The sequence below is a fragment of the Rhinolophus ferrumequinum genome, chromosome 11 (assembly GCF_004115265.2).
Source record: "Rhinolophus ferrumequinum isolate MPI-CBG mRhiFer1 chromosome 11, mRhiFer1_v1.p, whole genome shotgun sequence".
NCBI classification, from domain to species: domain Eukaryota; kingdom Metazoa; phylum Chordata; class Mammalia; order Chiroptera; family Rhinolophidae; genus Rhinolophus; species Rhinolophus ferrumequinum.
This window is the reverse complement of record NC_046294.1, coordinates 61,472,362-61,496,177: the sequence shown is the minus strand read 5'-3', so window position 1 is coordinate 61,496,177 and position 23,816 is coordinate 61,472,362. Positions and strand designations below refer to the sequence as shown.

The 23,816-nt window shown below is 35.4% G+C and overlaps 1 protein-coding gene and 1 non-coding gene across 6 annotated transcripts in view; both read left to right on the top strand.

Moving 5' to 3' along the window:
• Window positions 1-23,816, top strand: part of NOX4 (NADPH oxidase 4) — a 148,605-nt gene that overhangs the window by 25,396 nt on the left and 99,393 nt on the right. For 4 of the 5 annotated variants that reach the window (XM_033121542.1, XM_033121544.1, XM_033121543.1 and 1 more), the window contains exons 3-7: window positions 2,142-2,252; window positions 3,911-3,995; window positions 10,250-10,347; window positions 13,684-13,711; window positions 20,182-20,254. In XM_033121542.1, coding sequence (XP_032977433.1) covers window positions 2,142-2,252; window positions 3,911-3,995; window positions 10,250-10,347; window positions 13,684-13,711; window positions 20,182-20,254 — 395 coding nt within the window. The remainder of the gene's footprint in view (window positions 1-2,141; window positions 2,253-3,910; window positions 3,996-10,249; window positions 10,348-13,683; window positions 13,712-20,181; window positions 20,255-23,816) is intronic. The other variant, XM_033121545.1, reaches the window with a different exon arrangement.
• TRNAS-ACU (transfer RNA serine (anticodon ACU)) lies at window positions 23,631-23,704 on the top strand. Its single transcript has one exon. It is a non-coding gene; the product is annotated as a tRNA-Ser (tRNA).

Sequence of the window (23,816 nt, the reverse complement as noted above, 5' to 3'; positions counted from 1 at the left end):
TAAAAATTACATATGGAATTCTCAGTTAATTATGCTTTAGAGACCTTGCCAGGTAGGATTTGAAATGTGAAAGTAACACTGCCATCTAGTGACAACTAACCTGAATGATATTTGAAAACTGGACTAGCAGGTTAAGCTCCCTAGGAACGGTAAAACAAGTTATTCCCACAGAATGCGTTGGGCACATAATTTAGGGCAGTAATTTATTTTTAGTGAACCTTTGCGGCAGCTGATTCTTATAAAGGTCATGAATGAATAATGACTAAATAAAACAAATGCTTGTCTGTAGAATATTACACATGTAGTAAGATTGTGCCACTTGACTAGAATCCGTCTCCATTTTTTACTCTCTCCACTGCTTCTGAATGAGGGAATTTGTCCTCTGATAACCTAATACATTATTTTCATTTTAGTTTAAGTACATTTTTTTCATTTTAGTCTAAAGCAACAAACATATGAGGAAAGGAGTCTTTGGTAAAATTTTTGATTAGACTTTGCAGCTTCATAAGGAAGAAGTAGAATGCAAAAATAAACTTTGTTGATCCCAAGAGGACACGTCAAGCAATTTTGTATTAAATTACTATGTGATTTAATGTAAACACAGCAATAAAACACTTGCAGACATGCAAAAAATGGTTAGAAAATGAAGAAGTATAAGAATTTTCTTTAAAACCTTGAACCAAAAAGGAAATTTGATATTTTATTTGTATCTGTTAAATCCTAAATTTAATGTGATAGATTTCAGCTGATGTATTTTAAATGAAGTATTGTCCTGGTACATTAAAATTGCAGATAAAAATATCATCTGAAATCATTTGAGCTAAAATGTTGTTATCATATGTAGATGCCAGATCAAAAGAGATAACAATTATATTTCTCTGGATGCCTAAACAATGAAAACCTATCACTTTCCAATGGTAATAATTTTTCTGATTGAGGTGAGAAAATTATGTTTAGTTTTTTTTTTTTTAAAGCTAGTGCAGAGAGGATTATTTCCATTTGTCCAGTTACTGGTTGAATATACCAGTTCGTTGAATATATATGAACTGTCTCCATACAGTATTCTAACTCTTGGTGTAGAAATGGCTGAACCAGAAATATTAATTACTTTTTATATAAGTCAATGAAAATTATTGCTTTCCTGACACTAGTTATTACCTTGTCTCCCCGTCAGGAACAATATTTCTTATGCTGATAGTAAACACTGTGTAACAGAGTTACTGTTTTGCCAAGAGTTGAGTTGGAAATCTTAGGGCATGAACAATTTCAAGAGAAGAAATGTATCTGACTTATATATATTTCTTAGCCAATATCCTTAAAATAACAGTTTTATGTTTGTTTCAGGATAAGTGTACAGATATGACCCCATCTTTTGTTTTCATATGGTAAACTATTCATATGAAGAATGTATACAGTACAAGACAATAGAAGATGACAATCTAGTCAGAGTTTGAATAAAATTAGTTGCCAAAGAGTATCACATCAATACTGAAAAAATATATTGTGCAAGGTGGTTATGATTAGCCTTGTATGAGGCACAGCTGATCTGGGATCTCTCCTAGTTTTGGGTCAGAGACAAACCTTAGAGGAGTTGTGCTTAAGACAAAACCCGAAAGATGGGGAGACTTAGTAAGATGAAGAGATTAAAGGCAGGTGGTGGTGTAGAAGAAAGTTGTGTGGAGGTGTGGAATGTTCTAGAGAGAGAATGTGAACTGTAATTGAAAAAATATTAAAAATAGAGGAATAGCAGTGAAAAAGCTTTGTTTGAGATTCTTGGTACCCTGCCCGTGAACAAAGGATTCACCAGTGTGCAAGTGCAGAACATACGAAGGCTCTCTCGGGCTCTTGATGCCGAGAACAGCATGGTGGGGGCGGAACAAGGAATTGACTTCGTGCTGGAAGAATACACGCGAACACTACTAGAAAGGAGAGATGACTATGTTTTATGGCAGTGCAGAACAGAAGGAGACCAGTTTTTCCTTTGGGGTTTTTGGTGAGAGGAAAGTGGAGGGTTATGCAAGGTTCTTAAAGGAGTTGGAATTTGCCATGAGCCTTAAAGGAGGAGCAGGGTGAGGTCTTCAGCGTGTTTGCAGTTTACATCTGTCCTTGACTGTGTTTTGACCCTTGCCTTATTTGTTCAGCTAGGATTGTGTCTAAGCAGAGCCTCTGCGTCTGTTCTGAACCTCAACTGCAGCCTTATCCTTTTACCCATGTGCCGGACACTCCTGGCTTACCTTCGAGGATCCCAGAAGGTAAGGAAAAAAAAAATCCTAGTCACAGATTGCAGCATAAAAATCAAGGGTAACAGTGGCATGTTGATCCTATCTAGTTTTCATGTTCTGACTTTCTGCTAGAGTGATTGTTTCAAAGATGCCAGTAAAGACCATGTCACCTCTGAAGATGACTAGTGAGCTACTTTATGTAACAATAGATAAGGGCAGAGGTTAATAGGAAAAGTATTAATAGTGGGATCAGGCCCTGCGTTAATCATTTCACATATATAATTGTGAATCCTCACAATGATTTTGCAGTTAGGTACTGAAGATAAGGAACCTGAGGTAGAGAGAGTTTAAGTAACTTGAGGAAGATCATGAGACTAGTGAATGGTGAGCTAAGACCGATCCCAGTTCTGAGCTCTTTTCACTACACCATGCCTCATTGAGATCCTGTTTTTATTTTATTTTATTTTATTTTATTTTATTTATTTTATTTTATTTTTATTTCGTTAAATGCAGGCAAGCAAACTCAAGCCCTCTGGCCTTTGAGCAGTACATAGAATGACTGCTGGTATTGATGGCTATTTATCTCTTCTTAAAACACAGACGTATTTTGAGACGTGTAATACGCTCAGAAAAAATGTCTTGATTAAATAATGCTATCATGGGTTGTAAAATGAAGGATTTAAGAAAACAGAAAAGCACTTTGAAAATTAAAACTCAACTGAAATTCTTTTGTCTTCAATTTATCTGTGTGTGTGTGTGTGTGTGTGTATGTATGTGTATGTGTGCGTTTATTCCTTTCTTCATTAAGATAATAGGAAACTGCTGGATAGATACTGATATTTTAAAAGCTTTTGTTAACATGAGTTTGCTTTGATGCTTTGTGAAGTTTATGAGTAGATTTATTACAGTAAAACTTCTCAACCTTTTCCTGTAATTATATTTGGAAACTCCTTACTTTTAATGCCGTAATTTATAACCGTGGAAATAACTCTTTCTCTTGGTTGCCTACCACTGTAAAATGCTAGGTTTTGATCCCTGTGGCTGGCCATTGGCTTGACGTGCAGGAAGAGAAGATAAAAGGCAGGGAATGAAAAGTGCCACTTAAGTCAGTATTTAATAAGTCTTAAAGAATTGGCTCCCAGTGTAAAACAGGTATTCAAAGATGCTTGACATATTATTTTTCTATAAGATCAAGCAGGCATTTAAAACCATACATGAAATTGCTTCATTAAAAAAAAAATCTTATTTTTGACTGCAAAAGGAAATCATCTGTATAATGATATTCAAAAGTTCCAGAAATTTACAAAGTAATCAGTTAAGATTTCCCCTAATATTACTCCGCCAGAACCGCTGCTGGTTACAATTTGGGGGTAAAAGCCTGCAGATGTGCTAAGATATAATGCCATTAATTTTAAACAATATAGGATCACAGTGCAGTTTATGTTTTATAACTTTTGTACCTAACAATCTATCTTGTACACCTTTCCATGCCAATAAGCCTTTTTCACATTCTGTTTCATGGTTTGAGTGTTCCACTGACAAGATATAATTCATCTCACCATGTTTAATTGATAGGCCTCTGACATATTTCTAAAACTTTGATATTACCAACAACACTGTAGTGAAAAACTTTGTACAAGTATTTTATTTGCTGAATCATTTTTATCATACGAAGTGATTTTATTTAGGTTCCAAGCAGGAGAACCAGAAGACTGTTGGATAAAAGCAGAACATTCCATATAACCTGTGGTGTTACTATCTGTATTTTCTCAGGTAAGAAAACCAAAAGATGTTAAATGTTATGTTAGAACAACATACTTTCTGAGTGGCATTTTTATTGTTTTATAAATTATTTACTGTCACCATCTTGTGATTTTCTTAATTTTCTCTTTCTTGTGTTTAAAGAGAGTTACTAGTAGCACTACAGAAAATTAGTGTGTCTTATGCATTATGTACATGTATTTTTTACATTGTAATGTACAAAGATTGGGCCAAAAGCTGGTAGTGATTGTTTCCTAAAAGTAAATGATTTTATTTAGAAAGATTGGAAAAAGCAGACTAAAAGATTTTAAGCTTTAAAAGTAATGATATGAGGAATTTTCTATCAAGATGGCGCAGTAGGTAAACACTGTGCTTACCTCCTCTCACAACCATGTTAAAATTACAACTAAACTACAGAGTTATCATCTTTAAGAATTGCCTGAAGTATAGCTGACCCAAAGCCCTACAACTAAGGACGTACAGAAGAAGCCACCTTGAGACTGATAGAGGAGCAGAGATACGCAATGGGCTGGTCCCAGACCCATGTGTGACTATTAAAAATAGGGAGGGAAATCTTAGCTGCAGAGGTCCCCCCCACAGACAAGCAAGGGGTCCCAGCCCCACACCAGGCTCCTCAGCCCAGGGTTTCAGTGCCAGGGAGAGAAGTCCCCATAACTTCTGGTTGGGAAAACCAGTGGACATTGTGGCTGAGTGAGACGGAGGGCATTTGCAGTCTCAGGCCCTCCTCTTAAAAGGCCTGAAAATGGATTTTTTCACTGATGGACTCACTTGCTCTGAGCTCCAGCACTTGGGCAGCAGCTGGAAAGGCACCAGGGACATACAGGGAAGAACTGAGTAATCTGGCTTCAGAGTGAGGGCTGGAGGGGCAGCTTTCTCCTAGAGAGAGGAGCTGCCAGAAGCCATTGTTTCTTTTTTGAGTCCTCTCCCTTCAGAGTATGTAGACACAGGCAGATGCCATATCTGAATCTCCATCAATCTTGCTAACAACATTTGTGCATCCCACCCCACTGAACTTTAGGGCACACTTAAGCTGCTTCTAGTGCTTTTCTGTACAAACTACCTACCTTGGCTCATGCTACAGACTTTCATAAAATCTCTCAAAGGTTCCTAAACCCAAACAAGCAGTATCTGGCTTTGGTGTGTTTTGTACCTCTGACTGAGCACCCCTAAGCCTGACACTAGTGGCAGCTGGCTTTGATTCGCAGGTTGGCCTCATGAGGTACCTCCAAGCCCAGTGTGGGCAGCAGCCATCTCCGGATTGCTTTGTGGTTCATGCCAGGTGGCCCTGGGAAGGCACAGGCTGTGGCAGAATTTGGTCTGTAGTGGGTCCCCTTCTAGGTGACCCTGGGCCTGGCAGGCCCAGTGGCCAACTTTGGACCAAGCCAGAACATCACCAGCCTCCAAGGATGACACACCCAAATGGCAGACTGGGCAGGCACAAGAGCCCTGCTAAAGCAAATCCTACTCTGTAGGGTTAGCCCTTGTACCACAACTACTCCACTGTAGTCGTAGCCAATCCTCCAACCAAAGAGCCTGAGGGTCAATCCCTCTGATTGACATGCAAATAGCAACCAAGGCTTAACTACAACAGGAGGGCACACACAATCCAGTTCTGGTAACTAGGCAGACTGCACCACTGGGCCTCACTTACTACATAAGGCCCCTCAAAGACTGGGAAGAATAGCAGCCCTATGTAATACAGATAGTCAAACACAGGGAGGCAGCCAAAATGCAGAGACAAAGAAACATGTCCCAAATAAAAGAACAAAATAAATCTCCAGAAAAAGAACTGAAAATATCAGAGACAAGCAATTTACCAGACACAGAGTTCAAAACACTGGTTATAAGGATGCTCAGTAATCTCAGGGAGAACTTCAATAAAGAGATAGGTAACAAAAATGGAGATAGAAAACTTAAAAAAGAACCAATCAGAAATAAAGAATACAGTAACTGAAATGAATACATTAGAGGGAACCAACACCAGATTAGATGAAGCAGAGGATCAGATCAGTGATTTTGAAAATAAGGTAGCAGAAAACACTCAAAGAGAACAGCAAAGAGAAAAAAGAATCTAAAAAATTGAGGACTATTTAAGGGGCCTCTGGGAAAACATCATGTGCCAACGTTCACCTTATAGGGGTACCAGAAAGAGAATAGAGAGAGCAAGGAATTAAAAATCTATTTGGAGAAATAATGATGGAAAACTTCTCTAACCTGGCAAAGGAAATGGATATTCAGGCCCAGAAAGTGCAGCAGTCCCAAACAAGATGAATCTCAAGTGACCCACAGCAAAGACACATCATAATTAAAATGCCAAAGCTTTAAAGACAAAGAGAGAATCTTAAAAGCAGCAAGGAAAAAGCAGTTAGTTACCTTTAAGGGATCTCCCATAAGATTGTCAGCTGAGTTCTCCACAGAAACTTTGCAGGCAGGAAGGGAGTGGCATGAAATATTCAAAGTGATGAAAAACAGGAGCATAAAACCAAGATTACTCTACCCAACAAAGTTATGATCTGGAATCAAAGGAAAGATAAAAAGCTTCCCAGACAATAAAAAGCTAAGAGTTCATCAACACCAAACTAGTATTATAAGGAATCTTAAAGGGACTACTTTAAAATGAAAATTAAAAAAAAATTAAAAAAATAAAGTGGCAATAACTCCATATCTATCAACAATTACTTTAAATGTAAATGGATTAAAGACATAGGGTGTCTGAAAGGATAAGAAAACAAGACCCATACAAGGTGTGACAATTAAATTCGCGAACTTGTTGTAATGATGTTGCTAACCTTTTTTGATATCAGAGGGATTATTCCTTATGAATTTGTATCAACTGGACAAACCAGTGAACCAAATTTACTATTTGGAAGTGCTGAAAAGGCTGCATGGAAAAGTTAGACGACTTGAACATTTTGCCAACAATTTATGGCTCTTGTGTCATGACAATGCACCAGCTCACATGGCACTGTCTGTGGGGAGTTTTTAGCCAGTAAACAAATAAATATATTGGAACATCCTCCCTACTCACCAGATCTGGCCCCCGTTGACTTCTTTTTTTACCTGAAAATAAAGGAAATATTGAAAGGAAGACATTTTGATGACATTCAGGACATCAAGAGTAATACGATGACAACTGTGATGGCCATTACAGAAAAAGAGTTCCAAAATTGCTTTGAAAGGTGGACTAGGCACTGGCATCTGTGCATAGCTTCCCAACAATTGTACTTCGAAGGTGACCATAGTGATATTCAGTAATAAGGTATATAGCACTTTTTCTAGGATGAGTTTGCGAACTTAATTGTCAGACCTCGTACATGGGCTGCCTACAAGAGGCTCACTTACAGACTGAAAGTAAAAGGATGAAAAAAAATATTTCATGAAAATGGAAAAAAAAAAGAAAGCTGTGCTAGCCATACTTATACCAGATAAAATAAACTTTAAACCAAATGCTATAGCAAGAGACAAAGAATGATCTAGTAATCTCACTTCTGGGCATTTATCCAAAGAAACCCTACTTCTAGAAACGCTACTTCTAGGGGACATGTGCATCCACATGTTCATTGCAGCATTATTTATAATAGTTAAGATATGGAGGCAGCCTGTGTGTCCCTGAATAGATGAATAGATAAAGAATATGTGGTACAGGTATACAATGGAGCATTACCCAGCCATGAAAAATAATGAAATCTTGCCATCTGCAACAATATGGCTGGACCTAAAGGTATTGAGTTGATTGTAGTAAGTGAGACAGAGAAAGACAAATGTCATATGATTTCACTTATAAGTGGAATCTAAAGAACAAAATAAACAAACAAACGAGACAGAAACAAACTCATAGGTAAAGAGATTTTGATGGTTGCCAGAAGAAAGGGGGCGTGAGAGTGGGTGAAAAAGGGGAAGAGATGAAAAAGTACAAATTAGTTGTTACACAGTAGTTATGGGGATGTACAGTACAGCATAAGGAATATTGTTAATAATATTTTAATAACTATGTATGGTGTCTGATGGGTACTAGTTTTGTTGGGGTGACTGATAGGAGGGGATTGGGGGACTGTGGAGATGAGAGATGGGGAGAGGCTCAGGGATGGGATTAGAACTCGAATACAACTCAAGGCTGGGGATGGAGTAAGAGTCCAGGATGAAATGAGTACCAGGAAATGCGGGGGTGTGATAAGGGTCATTGGGATGGATTAGAGCTAGGGTGGGTGAAAGATCAGAAATGGAGGAGGATTACAGAATGCCGGTGCATTCATAACTTGATTTGTTCTAAACTTTTCTTGTGTCCAAATATGCTGGTTCAATTGGAGAACAACCAATAGCATAGAGTCTTGCCATGAATGAGCATGTGTTCCAGAGAATCTGCATTCTGCCACTTGCTAGTGGTCTGACCTTAGCTAAGTTATCTTTATAACCTTAGTTTTCTTATCTGTAAAATAAGGATGATTCTGCCTACCTCATTGTTTTGTGAGAATGAAATGAGAATATCCTTGCAAAGTGTCTGGCATAGCTTTCTCCCTGCTGCCAGAAATTAGAAACCCTGAACTCTTTTGACCTAAAAGGCCTATCAAAGAAGGTGAAATGTCCCTTAAAGATGTATCTCATACAGCTTTTACCTAGGACTTATGTGCAGGAGAATTCAGAAAGAATGAGAAGTCTTTTAAAAATGCCTTTGCACTTATGAGCCGTAAAGCATGTAGTTAACATATAAACCATTCATTTAAAAAGAAGGCATTTTTTTTTACTATAGATTTCAGAAATGATAAATCTATAGGACACAGACAGTTTTGTTTAAATGATGTTTTATACTTGTGCCATAGTTGAGTCCCACGTAGATACCCTTTGTTTTATTCCTTCCTTTGGAACCCTATCCTTGCTTGTTAGTTAATGCACCTCCAGGTCTCTCTTCACTTTCTGAGACCTGTTTCACTCCTCTAATTTGATCACTGGCAAAAGCTTATAAATCCTTTAAATAACTTTTCAGTTATTTAGTATTCTTGTCCTTCTCTCCTACCTTCATTTGTCTTTGTGAATAATTCAGGACTCTCAGCCTTCATATAACCAAAATTTCGTTTCTTTACTTTCTAGGTTGGAAGGTGTAGAGTTTTCTAGTTTCCAGGTCATGTCTTCATTGAATCACTACACTCCCCTACGTTCCTGTAAACTGTAATGTTTTACTAGGCAATTTCAGGTTCCTTAGCTCATTAAGTCTCTTATTTCTGTTATCATTTTTCAGAGAAATAAACTGAGGTGTTGATAGGTAAGCAATACAATGGCTAAGAAACTAGGTTTTCCAACTAATTTTCTGTTGTTCTTCCCAGTACATTATAATGTATTGTTAATTCAAGCCTTACTTCACCCACAAAAAACGCTACGAAGGGAGGAGGGCATTATAGTTCAATGCACAAGGTCATGTGCTCCTTTCTTTTCTAACCTCCTCAAGATAATTTCATTTATTCTGTTTTTCAGATTCCTCATATATGATAAATAGTTAAAGCATATAGTACTTGTCTTTCTCTGTCTGCCTTATTTCACTTAAGGTAATTTTCATTTACCCTGTCCATGCCAAAATGAATTTGTCTTCTACTCTTTAGTAATTTTCTAACACTTTTATCTTTTATGAGCTCCGAGTGAGTTGAACACTCTGGTTGTTCCATTGCAGATAGATTATTAAATAGTGATTATTATTTTCCTGACTTTTTGTCCATGAAGTGGTTACCAACAGTTTTGCTATTGGGTTTAAGACAGATTTGAATTTGTGGATTGTGAAAAATTTCAACTAGTTAAAAGCCTTTCAATGGGACTATATTTTAAGCTGAGTAGCAGTGAGATATACAAGATATATAAGGTTTGTAGTTATAGGAGAGGTGAAAGGGATGAAATGTCTAAAATATCTAGGAGCTCCTTAAATACGTACATACATACATACCCGTATAATGATATATTTGCATGTGAATGTGTATGTGTGCGCGCATGAGCGTGTGTATTTTTTTTTCCTAAGCCTGACTTTCTAGGGTTATTTTATTCTAGCCTTTGAAAATTTGGTTTCTTTACATAATTTTTAATACTAAAACTGTCCATAATCAAGATTTTTTGTGCCTTTAAAACTTCCCTTTTTAATTTAATATCATATGGCTCCTACAGCTGTCAAAGTTTGCCACTGTATGTACTTGAGGCGAACTGACTCCTCTTCATAGAGCATCTCTGAATACCCCATTGACTTGCTCCTGGTGTGATTGGCTCTGTAGGTGTGCACGTGGCTGCCCATCTGGTAAATGCCCTCAACTTCTCAGTGAACTACAATGACGAGTTCGTTGAACTGAATGCAGCAAGATACCGGAATGAGGTGGGTGGCCCGTCTCCTCATTTTCCTTTCACTTGTCATGAGCTGACTAATGAGGGTCTGTGATTTTCACAGAAAATTTGTACCTTGCTGCTCTTTTTTGAGTGCTTTTGAAATGCAGTTGTCAAGTTGAGTTTTATTCCTTTTCAATAGGAAATATAGGTAATTACTATTTCACAGTGTCTCCTGCTGAAAATGGGAGTTTGGAGTGTCTACTTTTTATATTCTGCAGTGTTCAGATGGCTGCCACTCAGGCTTGCCTTCTGCCTGCCAACAGCTTTTGTCTGATTCCTGTCATGCAGTGGAGACTGTCAACAGTGCCATTCTAGGGTAAAACTCCTTTAGTAACTCAGATATGGTGCTTGGGGGAAACAGGGCAGAAAAGCAGGTTGATAATTTGAGGATCCTGGACAATCAGTTTGTTTGACTTAGAAAACATTATTGAGTTTTAATGGTTCATTCGTTTTGTTTGGTTTGGTTTTCTGATCCTCCAAATAGATGGCCTTGAGCTGAATTCTGTAGCAGGCAATATCTGTCTTAGGGGTGCTTTTCTCCATGTGAAGCTACCCATGAAATGAAGCTGCCTATGCAGGGAGCCAGGCCACAGCCTGAGGAACTGCATAAGCACAGCCCTGGGTAGGCCTCTGCAGCTCAGTATTTTCATCCTGGGCTCAGGCGGCCCTTGCTTCATGCCAAGACAGCATTACAACTGCTCGGTGGCCATTTGATCAGGACCTTATGCTGTTCTGCTAAGTCTGGTAGTGACTTAATACTGTTACCCATCTTCCCCATTGCTCCTCCACATATCACCAGACTTATCGAGATCAACACTACTGTGATCATGTGTTTGACTTCTCTCCCAAAGCAAACAAAAAAAGCAGTAACAACAAACACAGAAGCAAATCAGAACACCCAAATATCAAGCAAACTTTGATAAATCCTTGGACTATATTAGTGTTTTTAAAACCACTAATATGATTTCCTTGATCTGGCGTTGTGATTTTTCAAAAGCTCACTGGGTGAGGGTAGCATGCACCCAGCAGGAAGGACCACTGAAAAGGCCAGCTCCTTAGCACACTCATGGAAGCTTTTCTCCTGTAATGAGTTCAGACCACAGCCACCAGTCCTCCCTGTTTCCCACTAGTATATCCAGTCTTCTACCCTCTGCTCCCATACCACATCGGGTTACTTGTTTTCTACTCCTGCCATGCAATTTCCTCTTTTTTTTAACTTTTCCTTCTTTGCTTGTCTCTTTTGTTTTATAACTCATACGTCTCTAATAACTATAATGATTATATCGTTTTTAACGTAGTATACTTTTGCTTAATATTGCAGTATTTTTAGTCATCTTAGGGTTTTTAGTTGTTACATTTATTTCATTTTAAGAGGGATATATGCTCAGTATAAAATATTTTAAAACTTTGTAGCACACGAAAAATGAAAGCTTCTCCTCCCGCAAATAGCCAGAGTTGAGAATTTTATGTTTTCACTTAAGATATTTTGAGTGATATTTCATGATACATATTCCTCAGCAACTGTTTCCATAAATATATGTATTATGGATTGCTGTATCACAAAGTATAGATCTATCTTATTTTCTTCATATTAATATGCTACAATTTGATTTTAGCCTTTTCCTTATTCACAGATGTTTAGGTTGATATCTAGATTTTGTTATGACCTGCATGCCAATAAATTAAATTTTTTGTACACTGCTGCCAGGCAGATTCATAGAAGTAGAATTTTGTTTTCAAAGGTATACTCATTTTTAGTTTTGATGAACATTGTCAATTTGCCTTTCAAAAAGACTTCACCAGTTGACACACTTCTACCAAGTTTAGCAGAATGCTTATTTCTACACCTCACTTTTTAAAAATTTCTACCAATTTGATGGATGAAAAAGGTAACTCATTATTTTAATTTATATTTTCCTTTTCTTCACTTTCTTCCTTTCTTTCTTTTTTCTCCCTCTGTTCTTTCTTTTAATAAATATTTTTTAACACCTTGTAAGTACTGGCTAGATAAAGATGAAACACACACATACACACACACACACACACACACACACACACACACACTGCATATCTAAACAGATATATTCTTCTATGAATTGTCTTTGAAAAAGATGGTTTCGTGCCAAACACCTTATTGTCCTGGCTTTGTGTTCTCACTCTGCCTCCTCCAGATCTCCAGTGATCCATCCTTCAGCTTATTGTGACGGTGGCACATTCTTGATGTCTTAGCTGAATCTGTCCCATTTGTCATCTGTGAAACCATCTCCTACTCTCACATTCCATCTCTATTCCTTGACAACATTAATCGATCCATCTTCTGAGTTTCGATGGCTTTATTCATATTTTATTCATATTTCTGGTATCACCACTTTATTCAGCTCGTCTTGTATTTTTACTAGTTGTTTATATATTAGGTTACTCTAGATTACCCTTTAGCCATGTTTCTAATACCAGGTATAGAAGTCATTTGACCTAAGCAGAATGAGGAGCTATTCTTGGGAAAGTGGTCCTTATTCAGGGCCCCTGAGACTGCGTCATATAAATGGCTTCCTACTTTGTTGATAGTCTGGCCTGATCCCAGATTCAATGGAGGCATAAGGAAAGAAATTTAAAAGTTGTGCAATATTAAGTACTATTAGGATGAAAAATAAATTCATAAATTTACTAGGGATTAATCTAAGTTATCAAGAAGATAGAAAAAGAATTGACTAAGGCCCATTATACCATGGGAGATGTATAAAGAAAATATTATACTCACAATATTAATGTTTTATATTTATAACTAACAGGGACTTCTCCTCCTAATATATCTACTTTTCATGGTATTTGAAACAGTGTGAGTTCTCAATTAGTATTCTTTGCACTGAATTTATAGTGTATAACCCTTCCAACATATTATATCACCTGTGATTTCCACTGTCTTGACACATGGTACGTGCAGTTGGCAATTGTGGTAGACAAAGTATATATTAATGTTTCCTCATTATAGTAAAAAATACTGAGTTTTAATATGGTCAGAGAGTGGGCTTCAGGCCGCTACCCCTGGTTCATAATCAGCCATCAAGCTGGAACCCTATGCCCTCTGACTCCCCAGCCAGGCTATTCCTTTCTCAGATGAACAGACTTCTCTGAGTTGGATTTTGTACTTATAATATCCTTTAGCATCATGAAAACAGTACAAAACTTAACTGAGTCTTATTTCCATTGGGAGAATAGTAGTTTAAATGCCTAATACATGGATCTGATACCCAGCAGATTCCTTGTACAATTTTATATTATCAATGTTTTACCTTTCAGTCAAAAATTTTTTTTCCCTTCTTCTTAGGATCCTAGGAAACTTCTCTTCACAACTGGTAAGTTGTTACTCATTGCTCTTTCTTAAGATTCAGGAAAATCTTTGAAAATAAGTATCATTAAATTGCATAGCAATTAGATACATGTTAAAGTATAGCATATGAAAAATTTGCATATCAGAATAAATATAAGGAGTTCAAGCTTAAAGTTGCAATGAAAACAGAGGGACAAGGCAAACAGTTGGGATTCGAATGAAGAGTAAATGTAAGTAAGTGCATGTGTCTTTCATGTTTTCCCAATGAAATGCCATATGCTTCTTGAGGACCTGCTTTGTGCACACTGCTGTGGCAAGTCCCACTGGAGATAATGCATGTGGAATGGATTCCTGCCCTCAGGGTGTTGGAAAGAAACACCAAGTACTCTGAGTATCAATGTGCTTCTTAAATTTCAGGAATTTAGTAGGATGTTTTGTGATTTTTAATACCTATAAAAAAAAGGAGAAACAGTCATTAAGATCAGTTATTTTTCTTAAAATGTGTCCCTTTTTTATTTGTAATTTACTTTTCCTCCTCAAGCATATTGTCCGTGAAATCTGAGTCTAGACTATTAATTTGTTAAAGCACATTTAAACATTTCCAAATTTTTCAGTGATGTTAGTATAATTCTTACTAAAATTCTTCTATTTTTCAACCTTACATTTATACTGATGAAAGGAGAAAACTGTATTTGGGGGATTTTAGCACATATATCAGGGAAAGGACAATTGGGTATTTGAGATGGTCTATTGTAAAGGTTTGGCTGTGACATCCAATTAAGCATCAGGATTGCATATGGGACTGAGGCTAGGCCTTGTTAAATGTATTGTTTTTCTTTTCAATCAATTTTATGATGAAAAATAACAAGAATTCAGGTGTTTTCTCCATTCATGTCACAGCTATGTATTTACCTTATAAAATATATTTTGTTTCTGCCTTATATTTGCCAGTCGCAAAGGACTTCACAATTCTCATTTTATGGACACAGTTTTGTTTTGTTTACAACTTTGCTCATTGAAAACATGGTTTTATTTGAGCCTTAAGAATTGGATGAGCAGTAGAAGGGAGAAAAAGCAGAAAACTAAAACCTTATGTATGAATCAATATATTTTTTGGTTCATATGAATTAATTTAAGAGATAATTAAGAACTTTGTTTTAATATTTTTAATATAGCCCAAAGAATAGTCGAAGCTTTGGGACATTTGAAATGTTAAAAAAAGTTTAGTTTACAAAGATATAAAAACATTTTTTATATGACAAAGATATTACATTAAGAACAGTATAATTAATACTTATATGTGAACAGGTGATCTCACCACCTAAGCAGAAACCTCATCACTACTTGTTCTTTCTCAGAGGTTCACATGAATGATGTTGAACTAAGTAGAGACAATACTTAAAAACACAAACTTCCTGGCTCCATCCTAGGTATTCTCTGGGGGTGGGAGCAGGCAATGTGTTTTATTAACCTTCCCATGTACCTTGAGCGCTCTATTTTACTCTTACTGAGCATCTCATATACTTTTGAACATAACTTCTCATCACCACCTATATTTTGCCTACTCTCTTCCCGTACTGTCTTTTTTTATGTGGTCAACTCTTGCCCATCCTTTAGGTCTCTGCTGACATGCCCCATCGTGCATAATGCATAAATTTCTCCCTAATTCCACTAATCAGAGCTGGCCTCTTCTTGGTCTGGGTTCCTAAAGATACATTGTAAAAATACCCTGTTGTAAAATAATGTGTTTCCTTAGATATACAATGTGTTCTATCTTTTTCACTTGAAGGTGAGTTTCTTCAGGCTAGGGCAGGGCTGCCCTGATGACATGCAGAGACCCTGGCAAATATTTTTTGTGGAGTTTCTGTCAATACAAACAACTTGTATCGCCTCAAATCAGCATGTCAGCACCATTTCCGTGGCCTAGTCGACATTTCATGAAAGAAATGCTGTGCTGGTCGGCAGGAGCCATGCACTTCCCAGATCATCACCCTGTCATGGGGGCCCCCTAACTATGAGTCTAGAGCTCCTAAAGCATCTGAGTGGCCCCACTGAATAGCAGTAGGTGACAGAACAAGGCAGAATCTAAGGATGGTAATGGGATAAGTGACACTGTTTTCTACAAATAGACTTACTCTAATTTCGTATTACTAATACATCTCTGACCAAAACGATTTCATAGCTATATTTGAACATTGTCAAACATAGCTTCTAGGAAAAATCAAGTTCCTGATTTTTAAGGAATGAACGCATGTTTTAAGCTGTTCTAGTGATAAAGAATATTTTTTTCATTAGTTGATATGTGTCTTGGATTTTAATTTGTTTAGTGTTACATAGTCTTCTCTTTCTCTGTCTTAAAAAAAAATTTTTTTTAAATCTAACCTAACACTGAGAAATTAAGATTGCCTTATAGGAAATAAAGCTTGTGACAGTATAAGTGACATAAAATATGGAAATTAAACTTAATAAATAAGAAGTGTTAAAAAACATTCTAATTGAGAATTTAGAAAATAAGTTTAAAAGATTGGATTATTCAAACATTTCATTTAAAAATGCTTACTATATATCACCAAATTTGGCAGTGCCTTGTATGATGAGAATAAAATGCATAACATCCAATTTCTGTTAGAAAAGCCCTCATAAACAAATACAGTTATGTTTCCAGTTATATTGGAAAAAAACAAAATAATGAATACAAGATGGGATGTCTGACCACATCTGGGTAAGGATGAGAATGGTCTCTTAATTATATCTAGAAATGGCAGGATGGTGAAATCATTCATTTTAAAGGGTACTAATTAATGAAAAGCAATCAGAATAAACATTCGTGCATGTTTTTTCCTAAGGAAACAAGTATAGGTTTTGCCCCATAACTTGAAGGACTCAAAGAGTTCACAGTGTATTTCACTTTGGCAAGTGACTTTGCCCAGGGAGGTTAATTAGCCTATTAATTTCCAACCTGTGCTTCCTGACTGTTGGAATACATGTAGGAATAGAGGCTAATACAGTGGGATTTAGCTAGGCTGTCATTTAAGTGGAGGCTAGGTTGCCCTTTGATGTACCTTGAAAATACTTGATGCTTACATCTCTTTTAGCACATAATGCCCTATGCTGCAATTACTTTTTATCCTGTCTCCTGCACTAGGCTGGAATCTCTTGTACAGCAGGATTCACTTTTCTCTAGCCCTAGCAGTACACTATAGATGCACAGAAAATATTCATTCAATGGGTAAAAGCCATTTGTTTAACTGTATTACTTGATGCATAGACTTTTCTTATACTATCCCAGATAATTGGTTGGCCATCCTCTGTTTGTTTAATTTCAGTGACAGAAACCATAACTTTTTAAGGTATCACTGCCCCCCTCTTTTGGACCACTCTAACTGTAAAAAAAAATATATATATATATATATGTTCTTTTTTTTCATTGCTAATTATAAGTAAGTTTTTCTTCTTCATTAGCCTAAAGTCTATTACGTTGTAAATTATGAACTCTGCTCGTTTTATACTTCTAGGACATAGACAATAAAAAATGAATTCTTTGCATAAAAAGATAATTTCATAAATCTGAAAGAATATTAAAAAAATTGAATTGATTCTCCTTAGTTTACACAGAGATTCAGTGAGATTGGGGTTTGGCCTAAGGCACAGTAATAACAAGACCGTAATGCCTGAATAAACATACTATTGGTCAAGTTATCTGGGGCTTCTACTTCATCTTCAAAATGGCTGAAGTCAATTATTTTAACCCCTCTAAGTCTTTCCAATATGTTTTCCATGTTATGTTCTCTAGTTAAATGTTTGAGGAAATATCTGTTCAAATTTAAACTGGTTTCTTGATTTTAGTACTTCTCAGAGACTTGAATACACTCAGGTACCCTGTGACTCCTCAAGGAAGTCACAGCATCTTTGAGTAATAGAAATTAATACCTTAAGAAATTAATGTTCAAATAATACACTTTGGAAATTGTGCCTCTATTCTAAACATACTCAGTTTTTTCACCTGTCCTTCTGATGAAGTGATTTGCAAACATTCCATAGCTAATCTTTGCATATTTAGAACCACCTGGGAAACCTTGTATCTAGACATGAAGCCCCAGTAAAATTACTGAAAAGGCCTCCAATCACAAATTTTACCTTATGGAGCCACCTGGGATTCTATTATTTATTTATTCATTTCATCAAATTAGAAGTTTTTTTCTTTTTTTAATTACTTGAAGCCAGAGAGACAGACCTCCTCTTTTTTCTTCTTCAAATGTATTTAACTATAATTGAAAAATACTAAATTATACATATGTAACTTATGCTGGCTGATGGTTTTGGTATGTATAATCAAATGTGAAAACATGATCAAAATAAAGATAACAAATATATCTATCATTCTAAAAAAAATTTTATATCCCTTTATAATGCATCCTCCTCCCTAGCCTTCCTAGCAACTGATCTGTTTTCTATCACTAAAGAATAGTTTGAATTTTCTAGAATGTTATATAAAAGAATCATAGAGCTTATATTCTTTCCTTTTTGTTTTTTGAGGGGTCTGTCTTTTTTCACTCAGGCTCATAATTTTGTGAGTCATCTATGTTGTTACATATATACCAATAGTTCATGGTTTCTTTCTTTTCTTCTTTTCTTTTTTTTTCTTTTTTCTTTTCTTTTCTTTCCTTCTTCTTCTCCTTTTTCTTCTCCTTTTTCTTCTCCTTTTTCTTCTTCTTCTTCTTCTTCTTCTTCTTCTTCCTCCTCCTCCTCCTCCTCCTCCTCCTCCTCCTCCTCCTCCTCCTCGTCCTCCTCCTCCTCCTCTTTTCTTCTTCTTCTTTTTTAACTGCTTATTACTTTTCCAGGTACAGATAATATCACAATTGTTTATCCATTCATCTGTTGTTGGAGATTTGAGTTGTTTACAGGCCTTAACTATTACAAATAAAATAGCTATGAAATTTTTGAACACTTCTTTGTATGGATACATGTTTGTGCTTTTTTTGGGTAAATAGTTTGGGGGTGAAAAGACTGGGTCATTTTGTAGTCTTGCTGTTCCTTTTAAGTAGTATTTTTCTGTATTGTTAGTCCTTTAGTGTGAACTGGTGTAGTTATCTTGCTCTTCTCTTACCCTTAGGAAGTAAGGACTCACCTGGGACAATGGGAAAGATGATAGGAAAGGGAGTAGTACCCTGAGAAATAAGTGTAGAGAAGAGATGGTTTGGATTAGACCCATCAGAGAAAGGCAAGTGTTGTTAGGCTTCTAAATCTGTGTATTGGGAAGCCTGAGGAGGAAAGAGTATTTAAGTATTAAATATCCAAAGACTAACTTCCTTATTTCTCATGTGGCCCTTTACAAGGAAAAATTTGTTTCTACTTTACTGAGATTTTTAATGTTATTTTCCAGTGATTCTAAACTATCTGGCACCTAATGATGCAGACCTATATTGTTCTTATTTCATACTCACTGTGTCTGCTTCTGCTAGTGGCTTGCAGTCCACGATGGCCCTTCCGTTTCATGGGTAGTTCCTTGACAAGAAAAGTGGGGGGATTTGTATACTTTTGGAGACAGAATTGTTCCATTAGCTTTTCTATGAAGATTTAAGATGGAATCTCTCAGCGAGGACATTTACGACTTACTGTTATTTGTATGACTGTAAGAGTAAATAAAGGTAACTTATAGACAGGGTGTTTTATTTGATAATATAATAAAAAGCTAATCAGAAATGAGACTTTCGATTTCAGCTCTTTTTGATATATCAACTATTCATTTTAGACATGCTTTATGGGCTAACACTGGATTTGTAGCAATCTATCACTTCAGTATTAATTTTGAAAACTAATGTTTGCACATTTTCTTCTTTTTTAAAAAAATGAGTGTTATGTCATATCAGCAGCCTTGATTTCAGTCTGTTTTCCATACTAAGAGGAAATATGTCTGCAAGTGTTCTCATACTGTAATTTTTTCTCTTGAAGCCCACTATCTTTGTTCTATACTTGAAGTGGTTTTTAGAAAACTTTCAATTTTGTTTATTTTTTTCTTAAACATTATTCTAGATAATGAAGCCCAAAAGAAATTATTTGAAATTGAAACTAAAGGAACTTGTAGTTCTATAAAAAGGGGAAGGAGAGAGTAAGAGAGTTTAGTACCATAGTAGAGAAAACGAACAGTAAGGGTGTTGAATATCAATTCTGTCCCATGAATTAATTACTGACATTTGTTGTAGTATGTACCTGAAGAAGTATATACATATTCACCATTCTGAGTGGAATATTTGAAAATATAAAAATGGATTCTTTTGTTAAAGGTAGAAAAGACTCTGCCTTATTTTTAGTACCTTGAAATTGTGCTAATTAAAAAAAAAAAGCTTTTTTGAGAAGGAATATACAAGTCGATATGTGATTTGAATTGGGCTTCCTACAGAGCAGCATAATACTTTGGATTTTAAGGCAACAATTTCTTGTACTTTATTTCTCAGTATGACTTAAGTTAAAACGTACTTCTGTACATTTTTATAGTTCCTGGTCTGACAGGGGTCTGCATGGTATTGGTGTTATTCCTGATGATTACAGCTTCCACATATGCAATCCGGTGAGTGTTAGACTCATGATTTTGATGTTTAGTGGTCTGATTATTTAGATTTTCTTTAGATTATCTTCATTTTTATATGTACAAAAAAATATTGATTCACCAGAATGCTTAGCCAATGCAGTGTTCTAGTTAACGGACTATTCTGTGTAACTAAGACTGCAGCAGAGACATTACTGTGTATCATTTCCTGTTTTTGAAAAATCTCTTTGTTTTAGTAAAATGGTCTATGTTGGTAAGGAATCGTGTATGAGGACTTTTGGAACTGTGGAAATTTGAGTTCTTCAGGGTCATCCTTCTGAAGGATAGTGTCTCTCTATGAGACACGAGATTGAATTCAAGGTGCCTGCACAAGAATATATCACTTACAATTATTGTATAACTCATTTCATGATGTGAGTTTGTTTTTTTCATTTTTTTTGCTGTAACTTAATGTAGTATTCTAAACAAAGCTTTAGAAACATGGTCAGTGGACATCTGCTGAAATAATCAGAAATATCTGCGTTCACATTTACTCTTCTAATTACGACAGTTTGAGCAATTGCAGATATACAATTGTATGAACACTCACATGTTCTTTCTGATGGATACATTTTGTTTTTCATAATATTTTATAGTGTTTTATGTTACTGTGCAAACTTCTTGGTTAAGAACGCAAAGAAAAAAAAGAAACAATATATGATATTCAAAAATCCTCAGTCGTTCTACTTGTTGAGATGTGAAATTTAATAGAAACACACCCACACACACCCACACATACCCACATCCACCCACACACACACTTGTAAAACAGTTGCCCTACAGCATACTCAAATGAGTCTCAACACGTCTGTGCACCCACACACATACCTCAAAACTTCACAAGTAAACTCACCACTCAGAGATTAACATTACAAACTTTCTGGTGTTCGTGTTTATGGACCTAATTCTTTTCTTCGCTCATTCATCATCTACCTCCACCAAAATCACTCTATTTCTATCCCTTTCATGCTCCTGATCTCTCTCTCTCTCTCCAGATATCTACATATTTTACCAAAATAGGACAAATTATACATACTATTTTAAATCAGCTTCTTTCTTAAATCTTGTTTTGGACATTTTTCCACATTAATAAATATTTCTCTATCATTGTCTGCTATTGGCACAGCATATCACCATATAGATAAACATTATTTCCCCAGCCCCCTATTGTTGGATATTTTAGGTTGCTTGCATTTTCTTTTTCAGTATTGCAATTGTGAAACAAAGACCCCATCCATATGTCTTTGTATAATTTTTCAATTATGTCCTAAGGAAAAATACCTAGATGTAGAATGATTTGGTCAAATGGTAAGCCCACTTTTAAGACTTTTCCTAAAAATTGAAAATCGTCTTATGAAAAGGTGAATCTCTAACATTAGTGCATGACGGTGCCAATTTTGTGAGGAGAAATTTTATTTTAGTTAGGTCAAACATTCATTAAAAAAACTTACTTTTTCAGTTTTAGGAGTTTATGAAGGAAAATTAGGACATCTGACATATTTATTCATAAGACTGAATATATATGAATATTCTACATCAGAAAAAAATCCTTCATTGAGCGATAGTTTTGTCAAATGGAATATAGAGATCAACTGAGCCATCACATTTGTGCTCATAAATAATTTGGTAAACACGTCTTAATCTTTAGGGTTTTTTTTTTTTTCCTCATTTATTTAAAAGAGATTATCAAACCAATTCTGCTTTTCTCCAAGCTTTATTATAAGAATCATGAAATTCTTAGGTGGACCATGGAGATAACTCTTCTAACCTTTCTCTTTACCAGTCAGGAAATAAAGCATTAGAAAATTAGGTGAATAAATATCACTCCAATATTTGATTTCTAATAATTGAATGTAGTCTAGTTATTTACTGATGGTTCAATATTGGCCAATTATTGAAATAAGTAATGTATACTAATAACAGATGACAGAAATACAAATATATTTTCATCTCAATAGACTTCAAAACGGCAGTTGTTAAATCTCAACTCTAATATATGGCTTTAAATAATCAGAGTAAAGTAGGAATTAATTTCCTTTATAGAATTAAAAAATGTAAAAGCCAGGACTGAGATCACATGTACAGTGAAACATGAGATACATCTCTAAAAAAATTACGAAAAAGCAAAAGTGGTATTTTTAATTCCGCAAAAGCATACCATTATTTACATATGGTAAGAAGTTAAACATTTAGAGTTATTACAAAGAATGCAACAAGTTATCATTAGTTTCAGAAAGGTAGGTATAATTGTCTAACCAGAAAATCCAAGAGAATTATGGGGAAAAAGATTAGTGTTATAGCAAATAAAAGAGTTGAAATAAGTAATCGAGTACTATATATATATATCTTACATAATAGCTATTATCAGTTTGAAAACTGAATCAAATAAAAAGATACCACTAACAATTGCAACAAAAACAAAATATCTAGGAACAAACTTAGTAAGAAATTAGGTGAAAGCCATTTAGGAAAAACCCCACAATTTCACTGAGAAAAATAAGTGGAGATTTGAATAATGACTGTATACTGTGATGATGGAGTTCTTCCTTAGTTATTTATGTTTGTTCCAATTCCAATTAAAATCCAAGATAGGTTATTTGTTTGTTTATTGAATTTAGCAAAGCAATTTTACATTTCATCCAAGTTTATGTCCAAAAGAAAAGTAAAAAGGGGGATGTGGTTTACTAAACTTTAAAATGATTAAGGTTCAGTAACAGAACAGAATAGGACTTACTTGCAAAAATGACCAAGACATTGAACCGATGATAGAGTTGATAGAAAGCCTTCGAAGAGACTTTGCTATATAAGAACCTGCTAAATAATAAAGATGCCATTACAAACTTTTGAGGAAAGTAAGGCTTAAATTCAAGATAACTTCAAAAGTTAACTGTAAAAAAATTGCACCATTAAAAATTTATAAAAAACTTTAAGTGGGTATTTATCAGATTTCATAATGGATAAGGAAAAATGTGGGAAATATTTATCTAAAAATATAGTAAAACTAGCATATAAAAAACTAAAACAATATACATTATAAAATTTGAAATGTAAACATGTTATTTGGCAAATTATTACAATTATACAGAACTAGTACATGCTTAAAATTTGAATAGTTTACTCACAACACTTAAGAAAAATTCGCTATAGAAATGGGTAATTTTTATGAACGGATAGAAAAATTAAAAGTGTGTAACACACAAAAGAAATAATACCCTATTCCACTTACACAGAATAACGAAACTTATAAAGTGGAGTCCAGGTTTTGGGAAACCGGCACTCGTATTCTACAGTTGGGTTTATAATTGATAAACATATTTTCAGAGAGCAATGGCAGTGTGTGTCAAAAGCATTGCAGGGCGGCCGGTTAGCTCAGTTGGTTAGAGCATGTTGCTACTAACACCAATGTTGCTGGTTCAATCCCCGCACCGGCCACTTTGAACTGTGCTCTCCTTAAAAGAAAAAAAAAAAAAAAAAGGAAAGGAAAGCATTGCAGATGTGTGCCACTTTGATCTAGCAATTCCATTTCTAGGAATTTAGATTAAAA